Below are 27,718 nucleotides of genomic sequence, written 5' to 3'. Positions count from 1 at the left end.
CGACTAGTACAAACTAACCCTTGCGATGCCTTGACCTACGAAAATTTTGCCATATCCTTCACCAAATAGAAACAAAACGAACTAACAAAAAAAAAAACCTAACCTATTCCTACGGCATTATGATACAGTGCGCCAGCGGTAGTCTGGTGTTGGTGTGCAACGTGTGATGAGATCGTGTGATGAGTTCAGAGATCCGGCGAGATGGTTTCCCGCTTGATGGAGATCGCTTCGCTGAGCGCTGGACTGAGTGCTAGGGCCGGGTTGGCAACTGCGATGATGTGACCACCGGAGGAAGAGATGACTTGTACGCCCAACGCACCCCCGATTGGATCCAGCGCACGGGGTGTGTGCGCACGGAGCTCGCCAAAGTCGGGATCGCTTAAATCTCGGTCGGCTCCATTTCCAGCCTGTGTGTGCAGGGAAAGATAGAATGAAACTGTTCTACCGATCACTTCGGTACATTTGCTTGTGTTGCACTTACTTGAACTGGTGACGAACTTGAATTGCTAAAACTAAATCGAGAATCTGTGTCATCAAATTCGGATCTAGTGTATCTGTTGGAGAGAGTTAAAAAAAATCACATTAGTAGAATTAAAACAACTCTCGCACAATTCATACGCACTAATCTACACATTTAGCTTCAGATTCTCCAAGATCAAACAACCCACGGTTTGTAACGGATGCGGGTTGTTTTCTCTTTCTGCTACAGAAAAAATACTCACGAAAATTTACTTGAATCAGTTAAATCGAAGGGTTTGTCACTGATCTGCTGGTAAATGGAGCCGCTCGAAATGTCACGATTGTCATCGGAGTTTTCCTGGGAAAGTGTACAAAACCGGTGGGGAATTAGTATCACCCGATATTCACTTCATCATCATTATTGGATAAGTTTTGTTCGTGCGCTAGAAGCGTATAAGCGTAGTTAGTGTACGACAAACATAGGGTTAAGCATAAGGACTAAAGCGATTTGATAAGAAATAAAATAAGAAATAAATAAATAATAAATAAAAGCATACAGAATGAAGCCAATTCACAAACTACAGCAGAAGCGTAAGCAGTGAAGCAGATCTAGCACCCTGCAATGGTCGAATACAATGCACTTTTGAAGCAAAGATCGTACTTTATTGTACAGAGTGCCATTCAAGTTGTACGTGCAAATATGATGATGGTTTTGAAATGTTTCTAGTGTTTTATGCGAAATTTAGCACACTGTTCTTCATTAACACACTCTAATACAATCAATTCTCACAACTCGCGTGCCGAATCGCGTAACAAATTTTTTGCATAATGAGCAAATCCAAATGCTTCTTCACTACCTCACACTTGAGCTAAATCTCGCGTAATGTGCTTTAGGATCTGCACGACGACTGAATTGGAACATCGAAGAAACTGTGGCCTAACGTAGAATACTCAGAATATACGCCTCAGAACTCGTGACGTTGGCAATTCTAGGGGGTTCTAGAGAGTTATTGAGCTTATGGACTGATATTTCTACAACAGAAGATAAAACAAATCCTCAATCAATCGAAGACATTCGGAAGATGATGACAGCATGGGATGTAAATATGGTGGCTCTACAGTGGAATGGTTTGCATGTATGCCACATACAAATTGTTTCTCATTTGTGGTTTATATGTTATCAACACAATGACATAAAACAACTGCCTAAAAAAATCATGAATGCATAAAGATTGAATGTTTTCACAATCTTATCTTCAGCTTATCTTTGTCTTCAAATGAGCATTATTTCGGTTTGGAACGTATTAAACTCGTTTTAAAAGGGTTGACTGTGTGAATATTTCAAGTAGGGTGAAACATTCGTGACTATTAATCAATAGTAGGGACATGGCTGCAGCATGAGATGAATCTAAGAGAATGTCTTTATTTTATTATAATTGTTTTTTGTCTAGAGATGCACGAATTCCGAATAAACACGAAATAACTGGATTGAATAACAGAATTGAAAAAAAAATGAAAATACATTTGCACGTACAACCGTCAAATGCGTAGCGTAGCGAAGCGATCATGCATTCTATTACACACAAGCGAAACTTAGAAAAAGGAACAGAATCAACACATTAAACAAAAAAGGAAACTGAAAACTTAAAATAGAAAAAAACGTTGAAAGACAAATTAGAAACAAACGAAAATACGATATCAAATGCTAACTACTGTCTACCATAAAAAATAATAATCATCCAAAATAAATACAGCAATAAAGGCAAAATATAGGTAGGACAAAGCGTTGACTAGCAAAATCTAAAAGGCACACGGAATATTCTTTACTAAGCACTCTTACACTTAAAGCAAATAATTTTAATAGTAGATGCTGCAAAATTGCACCTAAGTGGTGCAATATTATTATAAATTTAAGTACAACGAACGGTGTCATTTTTGCTAATAAATATTTTTTTAAAGCAAACATTTTAAAGCAAAAATGTCACCTGTTGTATGGTGGTTAAGTGGAAAGTAGAAAAGAATCTCAATATTATTGTGAAAGATCGGTTTTTTACTTTCCACTGTAAGGCAAATAGGTTGTAACATTTGTTATCCTACCAGTGAGCTAATAAAAATATAGAGCATACTTAAACTTAAACCAATAATAAATAAGTAAATATAAAAAGGATACTTAAATGCTCAACAGAAAACAAAAAAGCGATAAAGCTAGGCGGAAGCATTAGAAAGCAAGTGGTAAGCAAAGCGACCCGGAAGCATGGCCCAAGCGAGATGTCAAGGCAGACAGTAGGCAGTGCAGTCTTCCGCAGCTCGGGCACGAGCCTGCAGATCGACCGATCGACTACAATTGCACGAGCAAGCTCATAAGCACGTATACTGCGTAGTTGGGGTAGGCTGCAAATAAAGTAAGGAATTAGTACAACAAAAGAAACAAAAACATAGCAAAAGAAAAGCAAAAGTTAAGAAATAAAAAGCGTATAAGCGTGAAATTGCTTCTAGCGTGGTGGGAAACGCAATTGGACTGATTAAAATTACAAAAAAACCCAATTACACACGAACACACATATGCAAAGCGGGCAAACAATGGTAAAGTGTTTGTATAGTTGAAAGGCGTATCGATGGACATTATGATGCACCAGTTGTACCATTAAGCTACAGCATTAGATGTGCGATAAAGCGTTTGGGATGTAAATAGTTCTGGTGTAGCAAGAGCGGAAGCGGAAACAATCATCATTTGCATTTATGTTACAGTTGTTCTAGTCCTACCTTGCCCATATCGGAGCTGGTGTCGCTTGAGAGACGCGCTCGTTTCAGTTGCTGCACCGTGTCTAGTTCATCTCCACGATTTTGCTGAGTTTGACTAAAAAGAGAGAGAGAGAGAGTCGAAACGTAATTGATCAGTGATCGTACGCTTAATAACAGGGTGGCTACTACCCTTATTCTACTTTACCTCAAACCTGTCAATCGTATGCTGGCGGAATGGCCGAAGCCACAGTCACGAACGACCTGCCGGGCAAGTGGGAACAGCTCATCGCGCCTCGTCAACAGTGCCGGGATGTATTTGCAGATCTGGGCCGCTGCCTCATTGACGCACACTTCGTGCAGCGTCAGCGGCTTCTCGGGCCGACGCTTGCAGTCGAACCGCCCGTAGATGGCCGAATACTTGCGTATCTCCTCCATCCGCCGGGGATCACTTTCGCTCATCGCGATCACAGCTTCCAGGTCGCGTGCCGATCGTTTCTTTATGCTCTGCTGGCGTGGTTCCAGCCGGGGCAGTGTGCGGGACAAACGTTCCGCTGCCTGCACTATCTTCGCCACCTGATCTTCGGTGAGTGAAGGTGTCAGCTGAACCGAACCACTCGTGGTCGAACCGATCTGGTTGCCGATCGTGCTGCTCAGATTGCTACTGCTCAGCGGATGATGGTGATGGTGGTGATGCAGCAGATGATGGTGACCGAGTGAACCCACACCCGTGCCGAGATGGGCGAGGGTGGAGGACGCAGCCGAAGCGGCTGCTGCAGCTGCAACTGCTGAAGAAGAGGAAGCGGGAGCAGCCGGAATGGGGGTGGGTGGCGTTAGTGGAAGGTTTGTACTGGATGTGGCATTGGCCGTCAGGTTCGAGAAGCTGCCGGCCACGGTCGATGGACCACCGTACGGTCCGGTGCCAGCAGTCGTAACGCTGCGCGCTATCGAGCCCGGCTCTGGACTGTACGGGATCCGCGACGGTATGTCCACGTTCGTAAGCGGACTCTGGAAGGCGGATGGATTGGTCATCCATTCGTGCAATGCCTTCTGGAGACGGCGAACGTGCAGCGGTTTCGAAGCCATCCCAACCAGGGCCATTATCTCCAGGAACTCTTCCTCGCCCGCATCACACAACTGCTGCACGTCATCACCTCCTACAGTGCGAAACAACAAAAGCAACATTATGCGGAAGTCTATTTTTTAAATGTTCTATTCTCTGGTTCGTATTTGGCTTACCCATCTCCAACAGCGTGTCATAATAATTCAACAAACTTGCTCTCTGCAGCACCCGATACAGCTGAAGTTCGGCTTCGTTGGATGGGGTCGATGTGACAACCACTGCAAAATAGAAAGACATGCAAAATAATTCACTTTCTGTTGGACATAGACAACGAACTCAGGAAAAAAAAAATACCAAAAACAATTTCCCGCCAAAAACCGTTAAAACTGGAACCCACCAACCGGCTTTAGGAGTGTATTGCAAAGGCTTTTTGGTGGCAAAACTGCTAAAAAAAAGGATGTTTCCTTGTCTGGATCTCATCTTGGTAGTTCATAATTTATGCTTTTATCATTCACAGTTATTCCAGTTAGGTTTTTACCGCTCACTCGCATTGAAATCTTTCGCTCTTTTTTCTACACGAACGTGTGCGTGGTCTTCTAAATCATTATTGCTTCTACCGCTGGTTTTTGCGACGAAAATGTGCCCTTTGCTGCAAATCGTTCCACTTTTAGTTTCTTCTTCATTGAGAATCTTTCACAGTGTCAGCTATCGTTTAGACAAAAAAAAACTCAACGGTCGCTGGTGAATGGCTTCGATTCGGGGTTAACGGTTATATCAGTGAATTAGCGACTTGTAAGCTTTGGAAGCAAACAGGACGGGAAAAAGCCGTTACAACTTTTTCCTGCCAGATTATGCGCCAAAAAAAAAAAAAAACGAATTGGTTTCCAAAGATCCCAAGGACACTTTTTCCGCTGGGGAAATGCGCTGTGATGACAAGTTTTTTATGATGTTGCCACGCATAACAGGGCTTTATGTCATAACTTAGACCGATTGGGAACCTTCAAGCATTTCGTAGTATGCAAATTCTTACAGAAGAAACAAAAAACTAGTCTCTGCAGATCATTCCGGGCCTCCTTTCCTAAGATTTCGACCCCTTTCAGCAAGCATTTACAAGGGTAGCAGATAAACGAGAAAATGACGGTCGTTTTCCCTCGCCTGTTTAGAATACACCAAGAAAACCAAAAACAAAAAAAAAACTACTCCCATCCAAACCAGAAAATGGAGGGATTTAGGGAATGCCAACCTTCGCACGTCGTTTCAAGGGAAAGAATCGGAAGTAAGGATCTTAAGGATAGCTGAATGGTGGGAAGAGTGAGTGAGCACGATGCGCAAACTTACCGTGGGACAACCCACAGCATTAACCCCGACGACTAACCGTCCCGACCCAGGAAACGGCCCAATCAGCGCCCGGGCCCGGGCAACCGAAAAAGGATCACAGGAACAGGGTCCGGGATGTAGTTTCATCCAGGAGAAGGAAAAAAAAACACATCCTCTGTGGGTCGCAAACCACACCCTCCCGGGACAGGAGCATGCACGGTAGCCTTCAATAGAAACCCGAAAACTGGAAGAACTCGACTGGTTTCCGCAAGAAACACTAAAAACACTGAAAAATCTTGTCAATCATCACACACGGCGCAGGCAAACGAACATGCCGTAGGAATGTGCTCCAAAACGATCGTATTCGGACACGTGATGCGATGCGGTGCGTGTGAAGGAGTGTAAAATATGCGTCGATTTTGGGCTCGCGTCATGCGAACCTTGCCAAATATTTGCACGCCAACGGTTCGTACGAGAGTGAAACTGATGTAAATTGATGTGTGGAGGAATGTTCTTCGGTTTTGTTTTATTTTTTAGCTACTCTGCTTGAGCAAAGTGCACAGGACACCAACGACAATTGTGGTCGTTTGGGTAAGCAAGTTTTAGGACAAACAAGTAATTAATGTTTAATTGCTATTCGTGATGACTCCCAAATTTGGATATGGAATTTTCGTTTCGATTTTTCTTGCTGATTTTCTTTTTCCTTCCTTCGGAGTAGTGGAATGTGTGTAACATTTGTTCCGTGCGACATGATTGGTTCAATTAATATTATATTTGTGCAAAGTATTTTAAACTATAGCTACAGTGATGAATTGGACAGTAGTTCGTAGCATGAAATTTATGGGAAATTTTAGTCATGTAAGCAATTTAAATAGCTCAGATCCAAGGTTGAACCATTATAGAATACTAATACTCTCTAATACTAATGTCTCTATTGATGAAAAGATTATTTAACATACAGGGGACAAAATTAACCAATGATCCCCTTCTTTTGATACACGATCTAATACAGCAAAGATCATGGATCAAATCTTATTCCCTGGAGCTGTTTTAGAAGCTAGAACTGATAATATCCGATTAAATAATAACTAACGAATCTTATTCTGTCGTTATGTACAGCAATAAGACGTATGAGTAGGGTTTCTGCTTTGCCATCCCTAACTTATGCGTTTTAGTGATTTTTGCTGGTGGACACGGCTTATAAAAATAATTCTTAAGAATGTAAGATTTACCATCTGTTAGGAGCAAAAATCGATCTTAATCTAATTTTACATTTGGCAACTAAACCAGCATTGTGTGTCGTACAAATTTGGCAACATAGCAGTTCTGCAATTTCGCTGTTTTTGTTAATGTCTTGTTAGATTCTGGACTAACTCTGAGAATTTGTAAAGCATTTTTCTAAGCAAATGTTAAAAATTTTCATCTTAACGCAATTGTTTATTTTATTAATTTTTTCATTTATCAATGGAATCGATGAAAGATAGTCTTGCAGTAAAATACCCAAAATCACAGAATAATTCTTTCTCTATTTCTTTCTCTATTTCTAAAACATTAACGAAAAATAGATTAAAACTTGAGAACAATCCTTTTAATTAAATCCAGAAACTTTTTGCACTTGAATATAATCTTTGACACTAAATTAAATTGCCATGCTCCGTAGCAATTGCTACTTCTGCCATCAATGTTCGCCCTGTTAGCTGTAATCCTTTCATCGTGCAGCGTAGTGTAAATTGGGCAGCGGTGATATGCTACCCTCACACACCGGGTTTTATGACGACAAACGATGCGGTCGTTACATCCATTCTCACCCCATGGGAAGTGATCTGGCCCCGTTTCGGTTTGCCAGAACAAAACGAAAGGGGTAACAATTTCGGTGGGCTGAAGGTGGTTTAGAGATAGCAACAAAAAAAAACTATATTGCACCCCTGATAGTGGATCTTCGGTCTAACCCGGCACTTGAACCCCCGGTCGCGACCATGAGAACTGTTGGGAAAGGGAAATTTTAATACAAATCCAAACAGCCGAAAAAAAAACCTTATAACTTAACGAAATGATTTAATTGTTGCATGTAGTTTGTCGGAAAGTTGGTTTTGGTGAAGAAGTCAATTTTGGAAACTTTTTTTTGGCGGTTTTCGCTTCGACAACAAAACACTTTATACGCTTAAACGGTAGGACCCTCCTCCAGTTCGGTTCGCTTGGTTTGGAATTTGCATACTGCGGGTGTAAAAAATTGCCTACGCTTTGGTGTGATCTGCTGTATGCGATCAACGAATCACTACACGGTGCGTGATGTGTTAAGCGGAAGGTAAATTTGTATGGGGAAAAATTATGATGACTTCTGTGCGGCAAGTCTCGCCGCAAGTGGGCCTGTGTGCCTGAAGTATAATCATGATCGCGTTAAAACGAGTTCGGAGTTATAGGAAAAAAAAAGATCAATCCTCTTCAACAATTTGTTCGGTTCTATTTGTCGTGAACGGTGGGCTAAAAGCGTGATGAGAATGAAGCTGTATTTTTTTTTTGCACAATCACTTCAAAACCGATGAGCTAATCGGTTAACTAACAATTAACTCACCCTTTTGTAGCGGCACCAAAAAGGGCACCGGTTCGGTCGAGCTGTCAAGAGTAGGTGCAAATACAATGAAGTGCGGCTCAGTTTTTTTGCTAAGGTTATTTGTTTTGCGCCACCATTCTATTCCATTTTTCATTGCGCAACAAAGTATGTCCGCTGGGGTTGAACCGAGTGTCGCCATGGTCCGATTAACCCCACGCATAGGTGCTGGCAAATCCGTGCAAATTAATTTCCAATTCTATGCCTATTTGCGGACATTTGAAATGAGCTAAAAGGCCCTTTTTCGGTTCAAAAGGACACTCAAATAATGGCGAAAGGATCCTCGATTTCCTTTCCACCAAAATCCCACATCCGATGAATTCGCGATGGGTTTTACAGGATGAGGTGTTTTTTTTTTGTATGAACCGGCAGGTAGAAGTGGCAGGTTTTTTTTGTCAAACAATCCTTTTGTACCACAGGAACTCGTTTCGCGTCTGTGCCACGAAAACCTGCACACGGTGTTACCGTACCGTCTTAGAACCTTTCCATCACATCCTGATCCTGACCCGGCATGGATGAACTCCTGGCGCATGGGGTCTTCCGTGTCTAAAGGGTAGACCTTATTTGCATATCGAGACCGATCCGGCTAGTGGCAAGAATAGCACGGTGTTTGGGTTGTCCCTTTTTTTCGTCTTCTATAGTTGTCATTGGACGATTCTCAAGGCATTTCTCGGGTCCACTGTCACGGTGTACGTGTTGTTTGGGAATTCTTCACTTTCGCTCTCGTTTGCCTGTACCGAGGATGACGCTTTTGTTCGGTTGCATGACTGGTCCTGTGTGTGTATTATTTTTTTTTGGTCAATTGAGGCATTTGAACTGGGAATGGATGTTTTTTTTTTGCTGTTTGGTTTAGTTTGGTGATCTAAAGCATTTTTTTGTGTGTACACATCCCTGTCTTACCTTACCTTTGAGTAATGATAGAAATTTGAGTGTTTATCCTGGGAGGACAGTCCGAGCGGATGATTGTTTAAGGTAGGCACCGTGAGAACGGCCGTGCTTAGTCAATCTGACGTTCTGGCTAGTTTTTTTTTTCTGTTCAGCGCGGACTATGATCACCGTGGTGGAATTTTGCTTTCGATTTCATTCGCACGGTTGATCGGTTACGAGGATGCGTTTTGAAACATGCGTAAAAAAGTTATTTGCATGATGGTAGTTTCTTATAGTTTTTTTTGGGAACTCATCATTTGTTTCATGATCGTTCACCCTTCGGCAATGGTTCGTGAGATTGCTGAGCTACGAGTGAGCTTCACTTGGGGAAGGATATTTTTAAGCATTTATTGCAAGATTGTGGTGAAGTTGTATTATCGATAAGTCACGACATAGCTACACATTTCTGCGTATATGTACATTTAATGTGAGTTCAGCGATGAGTAAATGAAATGTACAACAGATTATGTTTGGTTGACACTTCAATATGTATTTGTTTGAAATAGTGTCTCTGGGGTATTGTTATCAATGTATTCATGTATAGACATTTTTCAAACAAAAGAAAATTATACATTCTTCTTCTTTACCAGGACAGCAACCACGAGAGGTCTAGGTCTGCCATTTTTGACTTTATTTGAATTTCTTTACCCGTAGCCGGATAGTTAGTCCTGCGTACGGAGGATTGGTCCAGATGGAATTTTGGATCGTTCCTGTCGTTTGAAGACCAGCGCCGATACCAATACACAAGCCATGGCCGCCAGAAAATATTTAAAATATTTAAATCTAAATATTACCATAAACCAAATTGGACAATTATTACTAGACTTACTTTATTACCGACTGAGATTACTTACACCTTTTCAAACATTATAGCGCAATATGAAGAAGATTTACATTTGATCACGTACTTAGATATTAAACCCGAGAGATCGGAACTAAAATACAATTGAACATCGTGTGCATCGAAGTATTGACGCCAAATGATATATCTAAATGTTGAGATATACAGCCTTGCCGTTCTGAAGTAGATAAAAAATGACATTCAAATGTATCAGTTCCTATGACTCAAGAAAAAAAAAACACCAAACACAACATAAGGATTAATCTCATAAAATTCGTTCAAAAAAATTCGAACATTATTTCCCACCAACTTCATTGGACTTCCTCAATTTATTCAAATTTTGTTGTCACTCGGTAGGTACAGCGTCTTCAGCACAGAAATACAAAAAAATAGAAATTTAGTTAACAAAAAAAACTTTCGGAACACGCTAAAATCACATTCCCACAGCATCTCATTACCATACGCCTGGCGATCAAGCATATACGCTCATGTGAAATGATTGCTGTAGCACCAAAAGACAAATGAAACTACCGAGGAAAAAAATAAGACAAATACTTAAAAAAAAATGCGTAAAACAAAAAAAAAACTTCCACGTCCTCCCCGAAGAAAAAGGCTTACGCACGCATTACGTTAAAGATGCGCCGCACAATGCATGCATACGATGAGCGGCATTAGACGAACATTCCCCCGGTCTTAGACTAAAGGTGTTTACCGTGCGCTTTCGGTGCGACCCGCGTTCAAGGTGTTCGCAGCTGAACGGAATAATGGACGGCCAAACTAGCTCAAAAAAAGCTCACTTTCGATCATCATCATCATCATCATCCTAACCCTTCCCCCGGTCTCTCGTTGCCCTCGGCCCGAAGACGCTGCGGAATGCCCAAACCCCCGGGGTCAACTCATCTCGTACGGATTTTCTCACCCCTTTTCTTGTACGTGCCCGTGAGGGTAGAGCGAAAGGCGCCTTGCCGGTGGGTCGCAAGGATGGTTACAGAAATTTGAATAATCGTTCGCGGTAGATACTTTTGGGTGGTGTTGTGTCCTGTTTTTTTTCTGGCCTGCCGTGCGTTGGGTTGGCCCTGTCTTATCCAGTCACCGGTTCAAGATGCCAGGACCACTCATCAACTCGTCCTTTTGCATACACTGCCCGAAACTCAGCTGCCCTTGCCCCTACCGGGAAGCATTTATCGCATGGGTTCGGTGAGAAAGAGCGTATCAACAGCAAGGGGGCCACCGTTTTGGGCCGTGAATTACAGGGAGCTCCCGGTTGCTTCCGAGGTTACGAGCTAATCATTAGGACACTGGAGATAATTTATGCACACAGAGCATTGGTTTCCTTCTATTGGGTTTAGGTGTGTTATTTTTTTGTTTTATTTTTAAGATTCTCCAGACGGACAGGTTTTTTTTCTGTATCTTCACTAAAGTTACTGCAATCTTCGCTTCATTTTACTTTCCCTGGGCACAAACGCGGTGAAAGAAGTCCCGTTGGATTGGTTTTGGGCTTGGATCAACGCACCAGACGCTGATATGGAAGGTATGGAATGGGCTCTGCGGAAGGTGCATTTTTTTCTCCTTCACCATCGGCGCAAGCAGCTGGCGGCAGCTAAATGCTATCGTGATGGCACGAAAGATGCTGGGAATTGTTTAGAACAAACTCCAAAAAAAAAACACCCAACCTCCTGTAAAGATGCAAAGACGGAGGAATCGGTGCACCCAACAGGATCAAGCCACCCGAACAGGAATATTTAAGCAGTTTTTTGTCGTTGCTTATCATTCACAATGTGTGCTGCTAGCGTTTGAAATGTGTAAGTAAGACAAACAAAAAAACAGTCGACTGAAAATTATGATTTTTTTCTTTGGTTTAGTTTCCAAATGTAGAATTTTCTCACACAACAGCACCGAGGAGGTTGGCATACCAATATGTTTCGGTTAGCAAACGTTTATCGAAATGCGGAAATTAATGGTACCAGGTTTTTGTTGATGTCTTTCGTTGATTTCCTGCGCCCAATTCCTGGGAAAAGAAAGCATCCGATGCTACCGAACATCCTTCCCATGTAATTGCGTTAATTATAGTGAAAGATTTTGATGTGCATAAAACAGTTAGTTCTATGCACGCAAGCTTTCGTGGTGGTGCGTGGAAAATGTTCTTCTATAAGTATGCTGTGTTTTTTGGTTGGCAACATGGTAAAATCTGGCTGCTATAGCAGCTTGACGTGGTATTAACATGTTCAGATAATTACAGTTCTTTATAAAATGGTACGAAAAACATATATGCAGAGAAAAAAAAATGTTTTAGGTTTTTTCAATAAATTTTTCTCATTTTAAGAACTAGAATTTAATTAATATAACTAGAATATAAAATAATGTTGGTTACATACTTATTATAGAATCAATAAAAAACATAACATCTCATATTTTGTGTAGATTTATATGTGTTATTCATATGTGTTAGATTGGATCAAAAATTAGATTTTTATTTTCCATTACTTTGTAAGGCTTCATTTCATCTGTCTCTTCAATTTTATACTGCCTTCTTAAATAGCGACTAGCCTTATGATTATTATTTTATGAGCTGTACTAGCACGAAATATTATGAAATCGATCAACTTTTTCGTAGTTTCAATCGATATGAGCATTTTATATTTCCATTTCATATGTCTTTAGTTAGGATCTCATCGATTTTACTTCACAAACGCATTACAAAATGGTAGAAATCATGCAATCTTGAGCAGGGTTAAAAATCCTAAATTTATGCTTGCCCAAAAAGCATATACTGCTGATTGGTAACCATTTTATGCTTTCCATACTGGAGGAAATCATTTGCAGCGAACAAAAAACAAAAATAAATCGAGAAGCGGGGGAACAAGATTTTCCAACGCGCTTCTAACACTCTCCCGGCCGATTGAAAGGATACAATACCAAACCATGGAAAGAAAGTTTTCCGCAAGACAGTGCAGAGGGTTAAAAATGATAAGTGGCGCAGAGGGATGAACAAAAAAATCCGCATACAAACACACTTCCGAATCGAAGCGGCTGCAAACACGCAACGTAGCGCGGAGTGTCCTCCCTTAATTACAAATTTTTATCAATTTTAATTATTTTTCCCTTTTCCAGTGCCGGTCTCACCATCTATCTCGCTTCGGCCTTCAGCCGCGGCAAGATGCGTTTCCATCCGTTCACACTGTATGCGGTTGAAACGGGATGGTGGTGACCGCCAACGTTTTTACCGCGCCGAAATCCCAAATCGGACAACTGAGAGGGTACATCTCGGCGTGCAGGGGTGAGTTTTCCGGTTCAACGAAAGTAACCGGAAGGGTGGACAAAAAAAACACCCTCTTTCGGGTGGTTAGAGCAAAAATTATGGAAAATCATTGTGATTGGTCAGTCAAACCGGGTTCGAATGTCGGGTGGGTGCGGTGGGTGCGTGCGTACAGAACAATACGCTTGAACTTCGAAGCAATGGAGAAAGTGAAAGTGACATCCCGTAAAAAGGGACAGCACCGGTAAAGAAGATGTCCCCCAAAGGCAACATCGGAAGTGGCAACCACCGATCCCAAATTCAATACAGTCATGATTGAATAAAAATTCTCGCACCATCGGCTTTTCTTAAGATTGTGAAATGAAAAGAAACAAAAAAAAAAAACTAAAACAAAAGGTCGTACAGAACATGTGACAAAATTTTTGAATTATTAGAATCCATTTCACAAAATGAAACGGATCCGGGACCGGATGGGTCGCTATCAGTACTGGGCGCCGAATGGAGCAGTATTTAACTTCCCTTATTTCTTGTGCAAAAAGCATAGTGTAACACCCCCCGTGGTGCTGTGGAAAATTAGTTTCATTTGAAGGATCTTGCTGCCCATTACGCTGAGCAAACAACCGCATTAATTACGCGAAAAAAGGGAAAATTGTTTAATGGAGTCAATTTCCTTTGGGAACCGCTGTGCGTGCGTGTACGGATCGGGTGTATTTGATGGATGGGTGAACGTCTTAATAGGATAAACGGAATAGAAGGAAGTGTCAAAAATTTTGAACCATGTTTTTGCTTTTTTTGTTTCTCATCATGTTTTCTGATGCATTAGCTCACTTAAGATTGTGTTTCTTTTTTATGTACAGATTACAATGAATTATTTAGCATTTGGTTTCGCCTTTTATTGTGCAGCGAATATTCTGCATTATTGTGTAGAAGAATTACCAACTACTGCAATATTTTACGACAACGAATGCATTAGAAAAGCAAAGATTTCGAATAAGGAAAAAAACGCTCATGTAGAAAATGCAACGAAAAAATATATTTTTGTTTCTGAAAGTTTACTCTTAAGGTCTCTTTAAAATAAATTTTAACAGTTGATTCGACTTTTTCGTGGCCCCAGTGATCGATTGCCACTCAAGTTCTGATCACCGTTTATTATTAAGAAGCCCATTTCTTCCAATTTCTAGATATGATGAACGAAGCAAACGATCGCCAACTCTTTCGCTCCATCAGAAGGCATTACATGATCAAATCAAAAGTTAACTACAGAAAGACCATCTTCAGAACGAGTTGTGATAGTTTTTCTTCAACTTTCTTTATCGGCACAACAACCTCATGAGGTCAAGGGAATGCCATTTAAGACTTTCTTTGACTTTAACCGTATAGTCGGAAAGTAAGTCCTGCGCACAGGCTAATGGGACAGGTCGGATGGGATTTTGGACTGGTCCTATCGTGTGAAGGCCGGCGTCGCTATCTATACACCACTGGGCCACGGCTGATGTGAGAATCACTAATGTTTATTATCATGGTGGAAGACCTCATGGGGGGTCGTTAATTTGCAATGTCAAAGATGTACTTCTCAGGAAAGAAATATTACGCCAGCATAATTAGTAGCTGCTTGTGGATGAAGACCTGCTGCTCAAATACGGATGACTTCGATTTATTCTTTCAAATAAGAATGTTCCTCTAGACAAAGTATTCCTTCACCGTACATCCAGTTGCTCCTAGAGGAACAATCCGATCACTTTGCTTTGGCCATCATCTTTAGCCAGAATAAAGTTATTCGCTAGAACGGAGAACATATTATAAATGCCATATTGGAAATATCCGGCGATTGGAAAGTGTCACATAATGTAAAATTAGTTCACCTTGATTGCAGATCGATTAAAATTTCGAATGCGGTTCCGTTCCGTTTTTATAGTAGCAATTACAAATAACCTGATAATGTCAATTTGTACCTAAGTGTACTATAGAATAACTTCAAAACATTAAGCATGTTTCGGCACTAAGTGGCAAGCGAACTCTTAAAAAAGGCAGTAAAATCAATATATTTGTTTAACGCATACGTTATGTCACAAAACATTGCAAAATGAATAACCCATTTATAAATTCATTCTATACCTTCATTTGGTACAATACTCACCGAACATCTTCGTTGCGATCACACATATTTACACTGGTCATGTTTCATGCTTCAGAACACACATAACATCCAATCGTGTTCAAATTATTCACCATCCGCATCCACATTTGCATATGGCATAATTTCGGCACAGCTAACAAAAAAGTATGTCAACTGTGGCATGATTGTCGACCGTCCAGCTGACCGTTCCAGCTGAGGTTCTGCCGGATACAACACACGGTCGTAGTAATCATCAGCGTCCACCGTTGCACAATTAATCGAAAGAACATTACACGGAAATTACACCCTTGACCCTAGAGCCAATCCAGCTGGTACTGCCCAGGACGGGACGCTACCGGTGTGGAATGGCAAAGAATCGCAAATATTTGGCAATAATACACGTGCCCCGTTTCTCGCGCTTCTTTCCCGTACACACTAACCGTCCCCTTGTGGTACACGCAAACACGTGCCGGTGGCACCTTGTGGCATAGCCGAGCGCACATGGTACCTTGTCCGTTCCGCAAACGAGGCGATGAAAGATGTTTTAATGTTCTCGCACCTCACGTGCCCGATCAAGGTGAAGCAAAAGGAACGTCAGGGTAAATATTTGGCCGAAATATAGTCATCCATCGATTGCCTAATTCACCGTCCGTACCTATCTTCTCAGTTTGCATTTGCAACAATGTGTAAACGGTTTGTAGCATTTGTACAGCAAGTAACGGTGACCCCTTTTTTCGCGAACTGTACTGTGTACGATCAATGTGCAAAGCATTAAATGTACGTACCCTTATTATCGTTATTATCAGTACGCATCGGCGTACCCCGAAACCGAGTGACATCACAAACAGGTAGCGTAAGGATGTGGCAAAAGATGCGACCCTGCCTTGGCCCGTTCCGTTCGGTTCCGTTGGGTATACGCAACTAGGTCACGAAGGACACACGACCGGAACGCGACCAGGTAGACTGCTCTATCCCAAAATTCAGGTAGGTCCTTTATGGGCGACCCGTGACCCATCCCTTCCCGTTTTCCAACGGACCCTTTTTCATTCTGACGCGCGAGCCCAACAATCAATTATGATCGTTTTATCAGCAACTGGTGTGGAGTGGTCCCGGCCCGGCCCGTACACCCGGTCGCGTGGCCTGCGGTCCACTTTCCATCTCGGGATGTCGCGATCGTCAGAACCTGCTCGTTCTGGAACAACCGTTTTGGGGTGGACCGGATGCATACGATCGTACGGTACGGCGAGTTGATCGGTGATCGGAACCCTTCATTTGCGACCAACCGAACCATCTGGTCGGCAGTGCATAACGGTGCATTGCCTGGTACCGATTATTACCAACCAATTCATGCTACCGCATTATGTTGCGCAAGCATTGTGACAGTGTTTCGCGTAATTTTGCCCCGCCGTATCGTAACCCGTTATGTGATCTGTTGAAGCTGCGGTATTGAAATCGAGACGGTTGGTTGGTGATGAAGTTTAAGGTTAAGGCTTGCATCATCGCGCGCTATTATCGTGCGTTTTTTGGAACGCGGAAGAATGCGCGCACTCGCGCCCATCAGCACGTGGATTGTCAGCTGCATACGTAATGAGCCGGCGAAAATGTGCCGCGCGGTCCGGTGTGTCGGTTCTAGGTTTTCGGGATACAAGAACCTACTCTTATCAGTGATAATTATTTCAAGCTGATTATTAAAGATGTACATGCGCTTTTTCGACAGAAAGCAAAGTGTGAGTTTTTTTTTAATATAAGGTATACGCTGTTAAAGGTGTTTTCGCAGGATCAATTTTATGAACATATTTACTTTATTTGGCCGTAAAAAATAAGGAAGAAAACTCAACTTATTTGTACTGTTTTCACTTCAATTTATACGAATTAATACACTAAACAACTATAGTACTAGAAATTAACATATATCCAAATTTAGTTTTGCTAACTATATTTTGTACATATTTGAAGTCATGCGATATAAAATGCCGTCCGAATGAATTAAGGGTAAGTGGGCAGTTTTAAGCAGGGTTTTTTTTTGTAATTTCCTTAATATTGTAAAATAATCGTAATTGTGTCGTTTTGAGATATTTATCGTATCATTATAACGTATCCTCACTTGAGAACGATGTTTTGTGATGTTTTATAAAGGCTTCAAATGTAGAGTTTTACACATGTTTTATCACATCCAACTCGTTTTGTAGTTGAAATTGTAATGATAATCGTCTAAGCTCTCGGTCCAAAGTCGAAACCCTGATTATTCTCGCAGATCTATTCCGTTACAGGTGATCCTGCATTTGAGACTTTGATAACTTCACCTTTGCCACACTAAACCTTTCGTTTGATCAGGATTAAAGGATTGCAGAAAGTCAAAGGGTCCTCGAAGCCATCTTCAGTAAACTAGCGATGGGTCTGCAAAAACATCACGACTCCCCAACTCTCAATATCAACAGTGGCTTGTTGGTGAACTAGTATTGCAAAGGATGGACAGTGCGTCAGTTTGATACAAAAGTCGAGACCCAGAAAGACCTAGAAGAAGTGTTCTAGAGTATGTTATGGTTGGAGCATAACAGTTCAAATGTTTGCCATCCACACCACAACCCGACCGTTAGGATCTTCCCTATGATCTCGTTCAAATAACATAGGATCGCTGTTGAGGTCGTTTATTCAAAATCATGGTTTGTTTAACAACTCATTGCATAAAAAATGCCCCATAAACTCGTTGGACTCGATGTCTTAAGATGTACACACAATCGGGAACGAAAAAAAAAAAAAACAAAACATAATCAAGATTCTAACTGCATCCAAGAACACCTTTACCTTTGATCCTCATCTGTGACCATCTGGACAAGTTTTTTTTTATTCCATTAATGTTACTGCAATTGAGGGCCATCGATGTGCCGGGAACTGTTGGGGGAGGGGTAAGACGGCAAAAGACACAACCCCTAGAACCGGGCCCAGACCAGTGAGGAAGAAATTGAAAGAACCACACGCTCGCCATGGCACAATAAACCGTCAGCACCGTGCGCACATCACGGACAACCCTTTACAATACCGGTCGGTAAAAGGGAAGCAACCCAAGAACCATTCGTTTAGATTATTTTTTTGTGCATTCAATTTTTTTTGTTCGTTCGTTAGTACATATTCCTTCAAATCGTTTCGATCGAAGAAAATTCGTCTCTTGGCTGGACTTTGCGCCGTATGCTACAACTATGCGAGCAGGCAAATTTGCTTTACAAAATACAAGCAAGGCGAGTATGTGTGTGTGTGTTTGCATGCCAACTTCATCTGCTGCGAAAAAAAGGGTTAAGACCCTTGCTTGATAAGGTAGCACCGGGTCTTGTTCTGGTGGAATGGCCAGTTTTGAGAAGGAGAAAAAAATCACGCTTTGTGCTTGCGTTCCATAACCCACGGTGTCCCGTGATTCAGAGAGCATTGCACGAACGGGAATCAAAGGTCCCGAAAGGACATCTGTACAGCCGTGGCTTGGGTAAGTGGGCAGTTTTTAGCTGGGTTTTTTTGTAATTTCCTTAATATTAAAAAAAATCGTACTTGTGTGGTTTTGCGATATTCATCGCTTTACTCTTGTGATACTGTTTGGAGCTAAGGCTTGAAAGATCAAAACGTTCTTTTGTATGCGAAAAAACCATGTTATATGTATTTTACTGATTGACGAAAATGTAAGAGAGAAATATCCTAACAGTCCTTTTTTTTGTTAAAATTCGAAATGATTCTATAATTACCCCACCTTCTACTGGAATTAGGGGAGCAACAATCACCACCGAGTTGAAGACGCTTAAAAACGGCGTAAAAAACATCAACCGAACATTCCATTTTCCTTAACCCACCGTTACCACTTGTGCTGTAACACTGTCGCGGTTATGTTTTTGAAGTTGTAGAAAACCGGCACCAGTAATGCAAGCACATTTGTGCCAACACACAAAAACAGATCAATCGAAATATTTATTGCCATTTGATTTCATTTTTAGTTTTTTTTTCGGAGGGACATGTGTGCTACGACTCATGTCAACCTGATCACCGAACGCGCACTGGTTGTGTGCGGCTTTTGATCAGTTTTTCATCCGTGAGGTCGGGATTTTAGGCACAATTAGATGACAAATCAAATACAACCTCAGACAACCGCGTGCGCCGAAAAACTATTGCGGCAAAACTCACAAACACGAACAAGGTGAAAATAGTTCCGAATCTTGGCAGTTGGCAGACACTACGGTGCAAGATGTAGGCATACGCACATGATCGGCAAAAAACATTCTGTTTTTTTAGAGCAACGAAACATACCTGCAACTAAAATAGGGACCCCGACAAAGGAGAAACCGCGCTGGCAGCTAATAAAGCAGCCGGGCCCCCGATTGCCAGCAGTTGACGCATTGACGGATGGCGGGTGCGACAACAGCGATTAAGACCGCGCCACACAATGAATGTCGGCAAGCAAACAGTCAACAGCATGGCAAGGAAAGGGAAACCGAAAACAAACCGACTCAAGAAGAACTTAGCTTTGATTTAAGATTAAAAATATGAGCTTTTTTGCGGTTTTCGTGCGTGTAAAATAAATGTTTGATTTGTACATTGCACAGCACAGCCAGAGCGAACGATATGATGGCCTTAAGATTCCTTTCAAGAGCGTCGCTTTGATCAGAAACAAAAATCTATCCGGCGGGGTAATTTTTTTTAAAGACATCTTTGATGTGGCTGTCTAAAAAAAAAAACAAAGAACGCTCATGTTACTCCATCTATCCAAGCTCTTCGCGATCATGATCAGATTTCCTTTTAAGAATAAAATATCTTTCTAAAGTGATCTTCAAACAACAACAAACATGACTTTAATTATATATGAAACAGTCCAACCTATGAATGCTTGAGTAATTAATAATATGTTCAACAGACTGGAGTCGTCTGTATAAACTTCAAAGATGCGTTTGATGGTGTAAGCGATAAATTGATTCTACCCACATTTGAACATCTTGGCCCACTCGTCCTTCTTATTTTTGGGCTGACATCATATTTGTCCAAGAGAAGATAATGTGTAACAATCTCCAATTTAGACAATAATCGTTGGTGTACCAGCGCGAAGCAATCTGGCACTCCTATTATTTGTGACATTTTATACGCTAGTATTAGCAACCAATTCAAGATAACAAGTCTAGTATGATTAGGAATTTTAAGGACTTTGTGCTGCTTAAGAGATATATATCTTTACTGATATCTTCAATACTTGAGCTAAATTCTGTAACATGAACTCTATACACTGATCTGAGCAAGACCCATCGTAATTGCTCTAAACTAAAACAGGAACAACAGGCTAAACTAGAATAACTTGCAAATATTTTCAATTGGAAGTAAGATCATTACAAATATTGCCGTTTAATAATATCTTGGGTTGTTTAAATATAGCGTCTATCGTGGTAAACCTCACACATATATATTCCAAAGAGTTCCCAAACTGTCAGTTCCATGCCGCAGCATCTGCTACTGTGCGAGGGTCAATGAATGTGCTCTCATTCGACCTCAAGAGAACAGGGAAAGCGCTTAGAAAACAATGCCAACGAACATTGATGACCCCAACCTGAAACAGGGTTATAACCTGCTCGCCATTCGGCTGTGACTTCTGGCTAGCATTAATTTGATACAGGACGCTAACGGTAATTCGGACGGACTGTAACATATTTTTTTTGTCGTGTCGTTTCATTCCGATTGCATACATCCTGATGCGCCATCGTTTACAACCGTCTGTACCCTGGTGTACACCCAACCGGCTGATCTGTCACCCTTCGTCCTGGTTGCATTAGGTACGACACTAAAAATCTCAACCCATTAACCAGCTCGACCGGTAGTTTGAGCTATTTCAGCCTTACACCTCTGTCGGCCCGCTGCTGTTCTCCCCAGGGCTGAGGTCAGGATTTTGTAGCCCTCCGGTCCAGTTGGGTTGCGCAAAGGGATTTTCGGTTCGGTTGTGTGACCGTTACAGACAGCGGTCGCGGATCGGGTGTACTGTATATAGGTTTATCCTGTATTTTTTTTTCTCTTACACATTCACTGTCCGACCGTATTCAAATTGAATGTCGTTTCCTGGCGCTTTGCTTCCAGCATCCGGTTAAGCAACACTTCTGAACACATCTGCTTGTCTGAACAGAACAAAACACTGTGGACGTTGTGACCGCCGGTTTTTTTCTGATGGTCTAACAAAATAAGATTTTTTGTCCGTTCCTACGTTTGATTACTCACATCCTCACCGTTTGGCAGGGTCTAAATTTATTAATCAAATCAAACCTGGACAACCGTTCTCATCAGTTCTTCCTCAAAGAGGGAGAAGGGACAGGATTAACAGTGCATGTCCTCGGCAAGATAAAATAATATGTTGCTGGTTGGAATGGATAAAATGTGAGTAGGTCATCAAATAGGCCAGCTGTCCCGCGATGATGCTCTATTTCTCTGACACCGATCGACCCACGGGTTACGGGACATTTGACCCTATTTCACGCTGTATGAAAACATTATGTACTTGTCGTATTAACGTGAAAACGTCGTCGTATTAACTGTACAAAATTAAAAGATTCTAGATAATCGTGAAGTGTAGCTTTGATTATTACATGTTACAATAAAACTTTATATCTTATTTTATTTTGGACGTTCATCAATTTGCTAAGAAAAAAGAATTGCTGTTTTCATTGTTGGCAGCATTATCATTTCATCAGACAGCGAAGATAAAAATCACACTAACTTCCCGAGTCCATCGCAGTACTAAGAACGGCAAAAAAAATCATCTATCACTGCTAACCTTTTAGCGTTATGGTGGTTGTTTTTCGGTTCTATTTTCAAAGACATATCGAATAACATTACTGAATCGTTGATGGTCACTAACGGCCAGCGCACAGTGGCATTGCACATACGCATTGTAAAGCAAAAGCTCGCGGCAGAAGCGGGAAATAGATTGGAAAGTAAATGAACAGTCGAAAAAATGTTCATGTGTTTGAAACAAATTTATTATTCTGTAGATTAATTACAGCTGCTTAGTCAATAAACTACTTTGTTGGTAGCTTATAATTCTACTTTTGGAGTTTATTAAGAAAGTATGGAAATTTGATTTGTTTGTTTAATTTTATAATTTTATTGCTAACCTGTGATCGTGATTTTATTAAGTTTTTCTTACTGCGAAGTGATTTAATTTTAAATGAAAAAATGAATAAACGGTTAACGAGAATCTTGCTAAGTAACTAAACCTGTTGTATAAATAAGAGTTGCTGTAAGGTGCAAATATTTGACTGCTAAAACTCATCCTACCATTTTATGGTTCTAAATAAGACGACTTAGTGCAAATACTAATGAAAACAAATGAAAAAAAAAAAAACAATATGAAAAACAAAATTGTTAACTGCTTGGTAAATAATGCAACATAGTAAAGAAAGTGCAACAATATAGCGCATTACAAGCTGATGCATTGAGCGAAATGCTGAAGATTACATTCGATAGTTAAACTAAAAAAGAAACACCATGTGAGCTGGTAAAGTACGACGAATCTTGTATATATATATAAATGGGACAGAGGGTGCAAAAAAAACGAAAATACCGCTCCATTCTAAGCGCAGCAAGAAAATTGTGCAACCGTAGAGTGGCGTAGAGCTTTCAAAGAATATGGGTCGGACACCGCTGGAAATGAGCGTGTGGGGCAATGGGGAAAGGAGTTCAGTCTGACAAGAAAAAAAAGTCTCTCACAGAATGCCACTCGGACAAGGGCAGACAGAAGCTCCAAACTCTCCCCTTCCCCTCACCACCTACCATCCCTTTCTTCCTTACTCCTCGCCATACAGGTTTTTCCTATTCCCATTGCCAAGATACCAATCACTTGCCGTAGTACAAGTGAATGCATTCCCGATAGAGGCAAAGAAAGAAAACATAAAGAATATAAACATATAAGGAAAAACACAAGCAGCAAAGTAAGAGAGCAGCAGAGAAAAAAAACATCACCGGACAGCAATGGCCAACAATTCACCCGTTCCATCCGGTGCACCAGTAGTACAAGGATTCCTGCGTCCGTATACTGTTCCAACCATTGCACTCAGAACCATTGGAGGCACACAAAAAAAGGCAAAACATGGCGCACAAAAACATGCACATTCTGGGTGTAGAGTGAGAGTTCTAGCTGGGGTAGGTGATAGGAAAAAAAAACCCCAAACCTAAGGTTTGAAAGCAAAACCCGATGGAGCAACATTAGGGCTAGCGGGTGGAAGATCAGCACTTCTACAGACCGATTCATTCAATCGATTGAATGGTTGTCCTTTTTTACGGTCCCGGTACCCGGGTCAAGCAATATCGTGGATGAAATCTGATCGACCAAATAGATCACAACAGCGAGTAGCCATATCGGGGAGGCGAAATTCGACGTAACAGTGTACGTTACATCTTCTGACTACCCATTTTCACTTTCCCCAAGGGTTCACTTTTCGATAATTACTACAGCCTTATGCAAAGAGTTTGAAACTGCGTTCCTTTGCTTTTTAAAGTAAAAAGAAAAAGGTTGAGGAAAATGTAAAAAAAAGCTCCCATTCATTCCGTTTCTTACTACGGCGTTAAGACCCGGTATGAGAAAGTATTCTTGAATCGTGTTAGAATTCAGGGCAACCGAACTCTGGTGGAGTTTTTGTTTTCGTTTCGCATTTTAATACTACCATCGCTTGATGATTCTGTACTATACGAAAGGACGTTTTTTTTAGTATGTGATATGATACCGCTAGCTTAGAGGCTAGCATGAAGAAAAACCTTGGAAAAGTGCAACCGTGCACGAGCGGCGAACACACGCAAAAAAATGGAGAAGGGAAATGCACAAAGGAAAGTAGACTGCAATGCAAAAACTGGAGACAAGCAGATGTGGAGAAAAGAGGCGTACGGAAAAGCATCCGTACATGCATGTATCCCGATCGTGAGGTAATAGTGCAAGGACTACAAAAACAACAACGGTCCGTAAAAAAAACCCAGATACGAACAAATAGACGAAGGTGTTAGAGAAAAAGCAAGATACCAAGCTTGGAGTTTGGAACATGCACGGCAAGAACTCTCCGTGCGTTGCTTGTTGCACAGCAGCGCTTCAGGGGCGTGTGGCCCGCTCCCGGGATGTGGAGTATAATCTATAAAATATCGTAGCATAAAATACGATCTACGCCGATGAGGAAAGCGACCCAGCAAAGCCATGAAGAAACTAGCTAAACAGTAAAAAAAACGCTAACCAACAAACAGGGGGGAAAAACGGAGACCATTTGGATGGATAGAAGGACATGGCGCTATTGCAGGACCTGACAAGAAACGGTTTCCCGAGCACTGGAACGAAACAGCGTGTTTCTTAGCGAACATACGAAAGCGAGAAAGCTTGCCTGGACATGATTTTGAAGGGCACAAGAAATGCTTTTCCTCTGGGGTGGCTCCTGACCGTCTGTTGTTCGCAAGGAACGGGACATACACAATAAAAACAACACGCTTACTGAAAGTTCAATTTAGAACACTGCACATGAAGTACAAACGGCATGGGAAAAGCTAAAGCAACAACGAATAAAAAAAGAAAGGGCGAAACTAAAACAGGAAAATCTCCAGGCGAATGAATCGCAGAAAATACTGCTACCGTTGCCGCTTGCCACCATATTCGCCGTACGGATTGTACATTGAGTTGCGGGACCAGAATGGACCCAACTGGATGGCAGAGTTGGGGACGTGTCTGAAGAAATTGCATTCCTTGAACGCTCACGCTTGGCCGTGTGTTCCCGGCTCCGGCCGAGATGCACTTAAGAAGCTGGCATCCGTTTAACGTCAACCGGGAGAAGAAATTGAACGTTGCAGATGGTTGAGGAGGTTGGGAAGAAGGAGGCGGGAAAAGTGTATCATGTATGGGAGAGAAAGAAGGCGAAAAATCTCTAATGTTCCATCTCCAGTAATGGATAGATGACAATAATTTCGAAATTTTACGACTAGGGCCCCCAAGTAAGCAATTGCTGATGTGAAGCACGAAGTACACGCAGTTGAAGTCACTCATTAAAAACAGCGTCTCAAACAACTACTTTTATTTAAATGTACCACTCCTAATAACGTCTTCTTTAATAATGTCTACTTACTGATGCCGTTGTTGTTGCGTCCGAAGAGTTTTCCCGGTGGACTTAGGATGGGGCTCGGTATGCAGGAGGTCGACCCGGTCGCCGTACTTCCACCGGACACGTTCGAACCCTTCACAGGTGTCGCGATCGACGGTGATCGTTTACCACCGTGGGCGGACGATAAGGACGAGGGCGTAACTTTCGTGACCGTGCCCGTGCACGAATTCGCTGTCGCACCGTACAGTTCCGACTTGCGGTCGGCAAGCGTACCGGCCGGACCTACTACGGTACTAGCTAAGGGCGATACACTACTACTGCCGGCACCGGCTATCAAACTACTGTTACCCGCGCTTTCCGTTCCGACGAGTTCCGGCAGTGAACCGGCCGATAGCGTACTCTGCACTATGACACCACTACCAGTAACCGTTGTTGGTGAACCGGGTCGGGGCTTGAGTTCCATTACCGTTGACGCCAAGGGCCCAAACGTACGGGGCAGACACGGAAACGCGTATGGTACGGTGTTGGAGCGCACATTCAAAGCATTGCAAATTGGGCGATACGGCGTGCAGGATTACAATTGTTACCGAGCAGGGCACCAAATAAAAAAAAAAAACACCTACACCTCACCGAAACCCTTTCGTCTAAGAAACCTTGCAGGATCCTACACTATTGCAAACTCGTTCAACTCGTGTAGTGGAAGTAATAAAAGGCGCGGCAAGCTTAAAAGCCGAAATAAAAGCTCTTACGGATGCGGGAAACTACCAAATTTTGCCTACTAGATCGCTCAGCGAGTTACGACTTGGTTTTTCAAATTGCATATTAAGCCACTAACTTACAACAACCAGTAATATCCAGCGGTAACCAATAATATGTGATGCAAACTAACAAAAAGTATCCTAATCTAATTAAACTATACGGATCCGTTGTAATCGCTATTCTTATCCTCATTCAAAACAACTTCTTTAACGTTCTTTCGCCCCCGTGTCACTTCTGGTGGTTCACTTGAAGCTTCCTGTCCGAATGTTCCTTATCGTTCCAAACGTTTGTCTATGGTGGAACTCAACATATAAACGAACAGTAACAACGCGTATGCATCCACTACTCTGCTAGCAGGAAGTTACACCGACTGGTCCCCATAGCAACACGATACACTCTGTTTGTAATCTTCACTCCACTTCTGGTCGCGCTCGCGAGATTGCACGTTCACCGAAAGCTCACGTAAAGTATATGATGTAAGTAAACAAAAAGTGCACTTAAATAACACTCCTCAAGCTCTTCTAAGTACACAGCTCTCTCTATCTCTACATTAATATACGGTAGCCGGTTATTTGCTTGTCTCAAAGAATCAATCACGGCATCCCCCGCTGAATGTTTTGAAATCCGAAACAATCAACACAGCAAAGGAACTTCGCCAGTTGTGTGTGTATATATAAATATATTCCTTGGACTGTCAACTGTACAGATCGAAGCCGAAAGAATATCTGAGCGCACAGCGCGAAAGAAAAGTCCAGCGAGCCTCCGGGTGGCAAGGAAAACTTCAAACCCGGCTACCGGTGTTCGCGTTTGTTTGTGGTGGTCGTCGTTATCATCATCGTCATCATCATCATCAGTAGATTTTGTGCATGTGTAGATGTGCTGGCAGGACCATCTGACCGTTTCAGTTTCTTCCGTGCCCGTCTTCGATGTGGAACCGGGATTGTAGTTTTTTTTCTGTCTTTCTTTACTTTCCTTTAGCTGGCGAGCGTACGTTGCACACGGAACGTGGTCCTTTTTGTTTGGAGAGCGTTTCGTTTTTTTTGTGTTGCTGCTGATCCGGCCAACGGTGGCCAGCATGCCGAGAAAAACCCGATCTAAACGACTTTCGGGATTCTTTCGTTTCGTTCTCGCCGCATCGTATTCGTTCGCTGCCGTCTCACGTTTACACATATTCGGTTTCTCCTCTCTTTCGAGTTCTCTGGATATCCTGATGCCATCATCATCATCATCGATATCGTGTGGACTTCTTGTTTCTTGGGCTTTGAAGATCGACATGCTTTCCGTCGTTGGTTTCTCATGCTGTTAAACATCGGTGTATGTGTTTGCCTTACGAATCTAAAGCCAAAAAAAACTAAAAAAGGGTTGTACGCACTGTCATCAGCGAACACGACCAAGGAAGATTCCGTATGCTCGCGAAAGAAAAGGGGTTAAGGAAAATTCGTACCACTGGGTTGGAGAGGGACCGAAAAACGGAGCTGAAAACCAAAACATTTCGAAGCAGCAACACAACACACACACAAAATCCACAAAACCCCTGCAAGTCTTTTTGTGATCGCG

General features: G+C 41.9%; 1 protein-coding gene across 1 annotated transcript; it reads right to left on the bottom strand.

Moving 5' to 3' along the window:
* Positions 1-185: 185 nt before the first annotated feature.
* LOC128719721 (NGFI-A-binding protein homolog) lies at positions 186-25,865 on the bottom strand. The gene is made up of 7 exons (XM_053813351.1): positions 25,427-25,865; positions 4,438-4,539; positions 3,407-4,355; positions 3,223-3,316; positions 723-817; positions 482-554; positions 186-407 (listed from the first exon to the last, which is right to left on the bottom strand). Exons 1-7 carry the CDS (start codon positions 25,863-25,865, stop codon positions 186-188), a joined length of 1,974 nt encoding a protein of 657 aa, XP_053669326.1.
* Positions 25,866-27,718: the final 1,853 nt, after the last annotated feature.

The sequence above is a fragment of the Anopheles marshallii genome, chromosome 2 (assembly GCF_943734725.1).
Source record: "Anopheles marshallii chromosome 2, idAnoMarsDA_429_01, whole genome shotgun sequence".
Taxonomy (NCBI): Eukaryota; Metazoa; Arthropoda; class Insecta; order Diptera; family Culicidae; genus Anopheles; species Anopheles marshallii.
This window is presented reverse-complemented; position numbering and strand designations above follow the sequence as displayed.

What these genes read in the sequence shown, in the direction of transcription:
- LOC128719721 (XM_053813351.1), bottom strand. Translation starts at nt 25,865, where the DNA reads ATGGAACTCAAGCCCCGACCCGGTTCACCAACAACGGTTACTGGTAGT. An exon ending in ACGCAACAACAACGGCATCA is followed by an intron (nt 4,540 to 25,426) that starts GTAAGTAGACAT and finishes TCTATTTTGCAG; the next exon opens with TGGTTGTCACATCGACCCCA. An exon ending in CAAGTTCGTCACCAGTTCAA is followed by an intron (nt 408 to 481) that starts GTAAGTGCAACA and finishes CTGCACACACAG; the next exon opens with GCTGGAAATGGAGCCGACCG.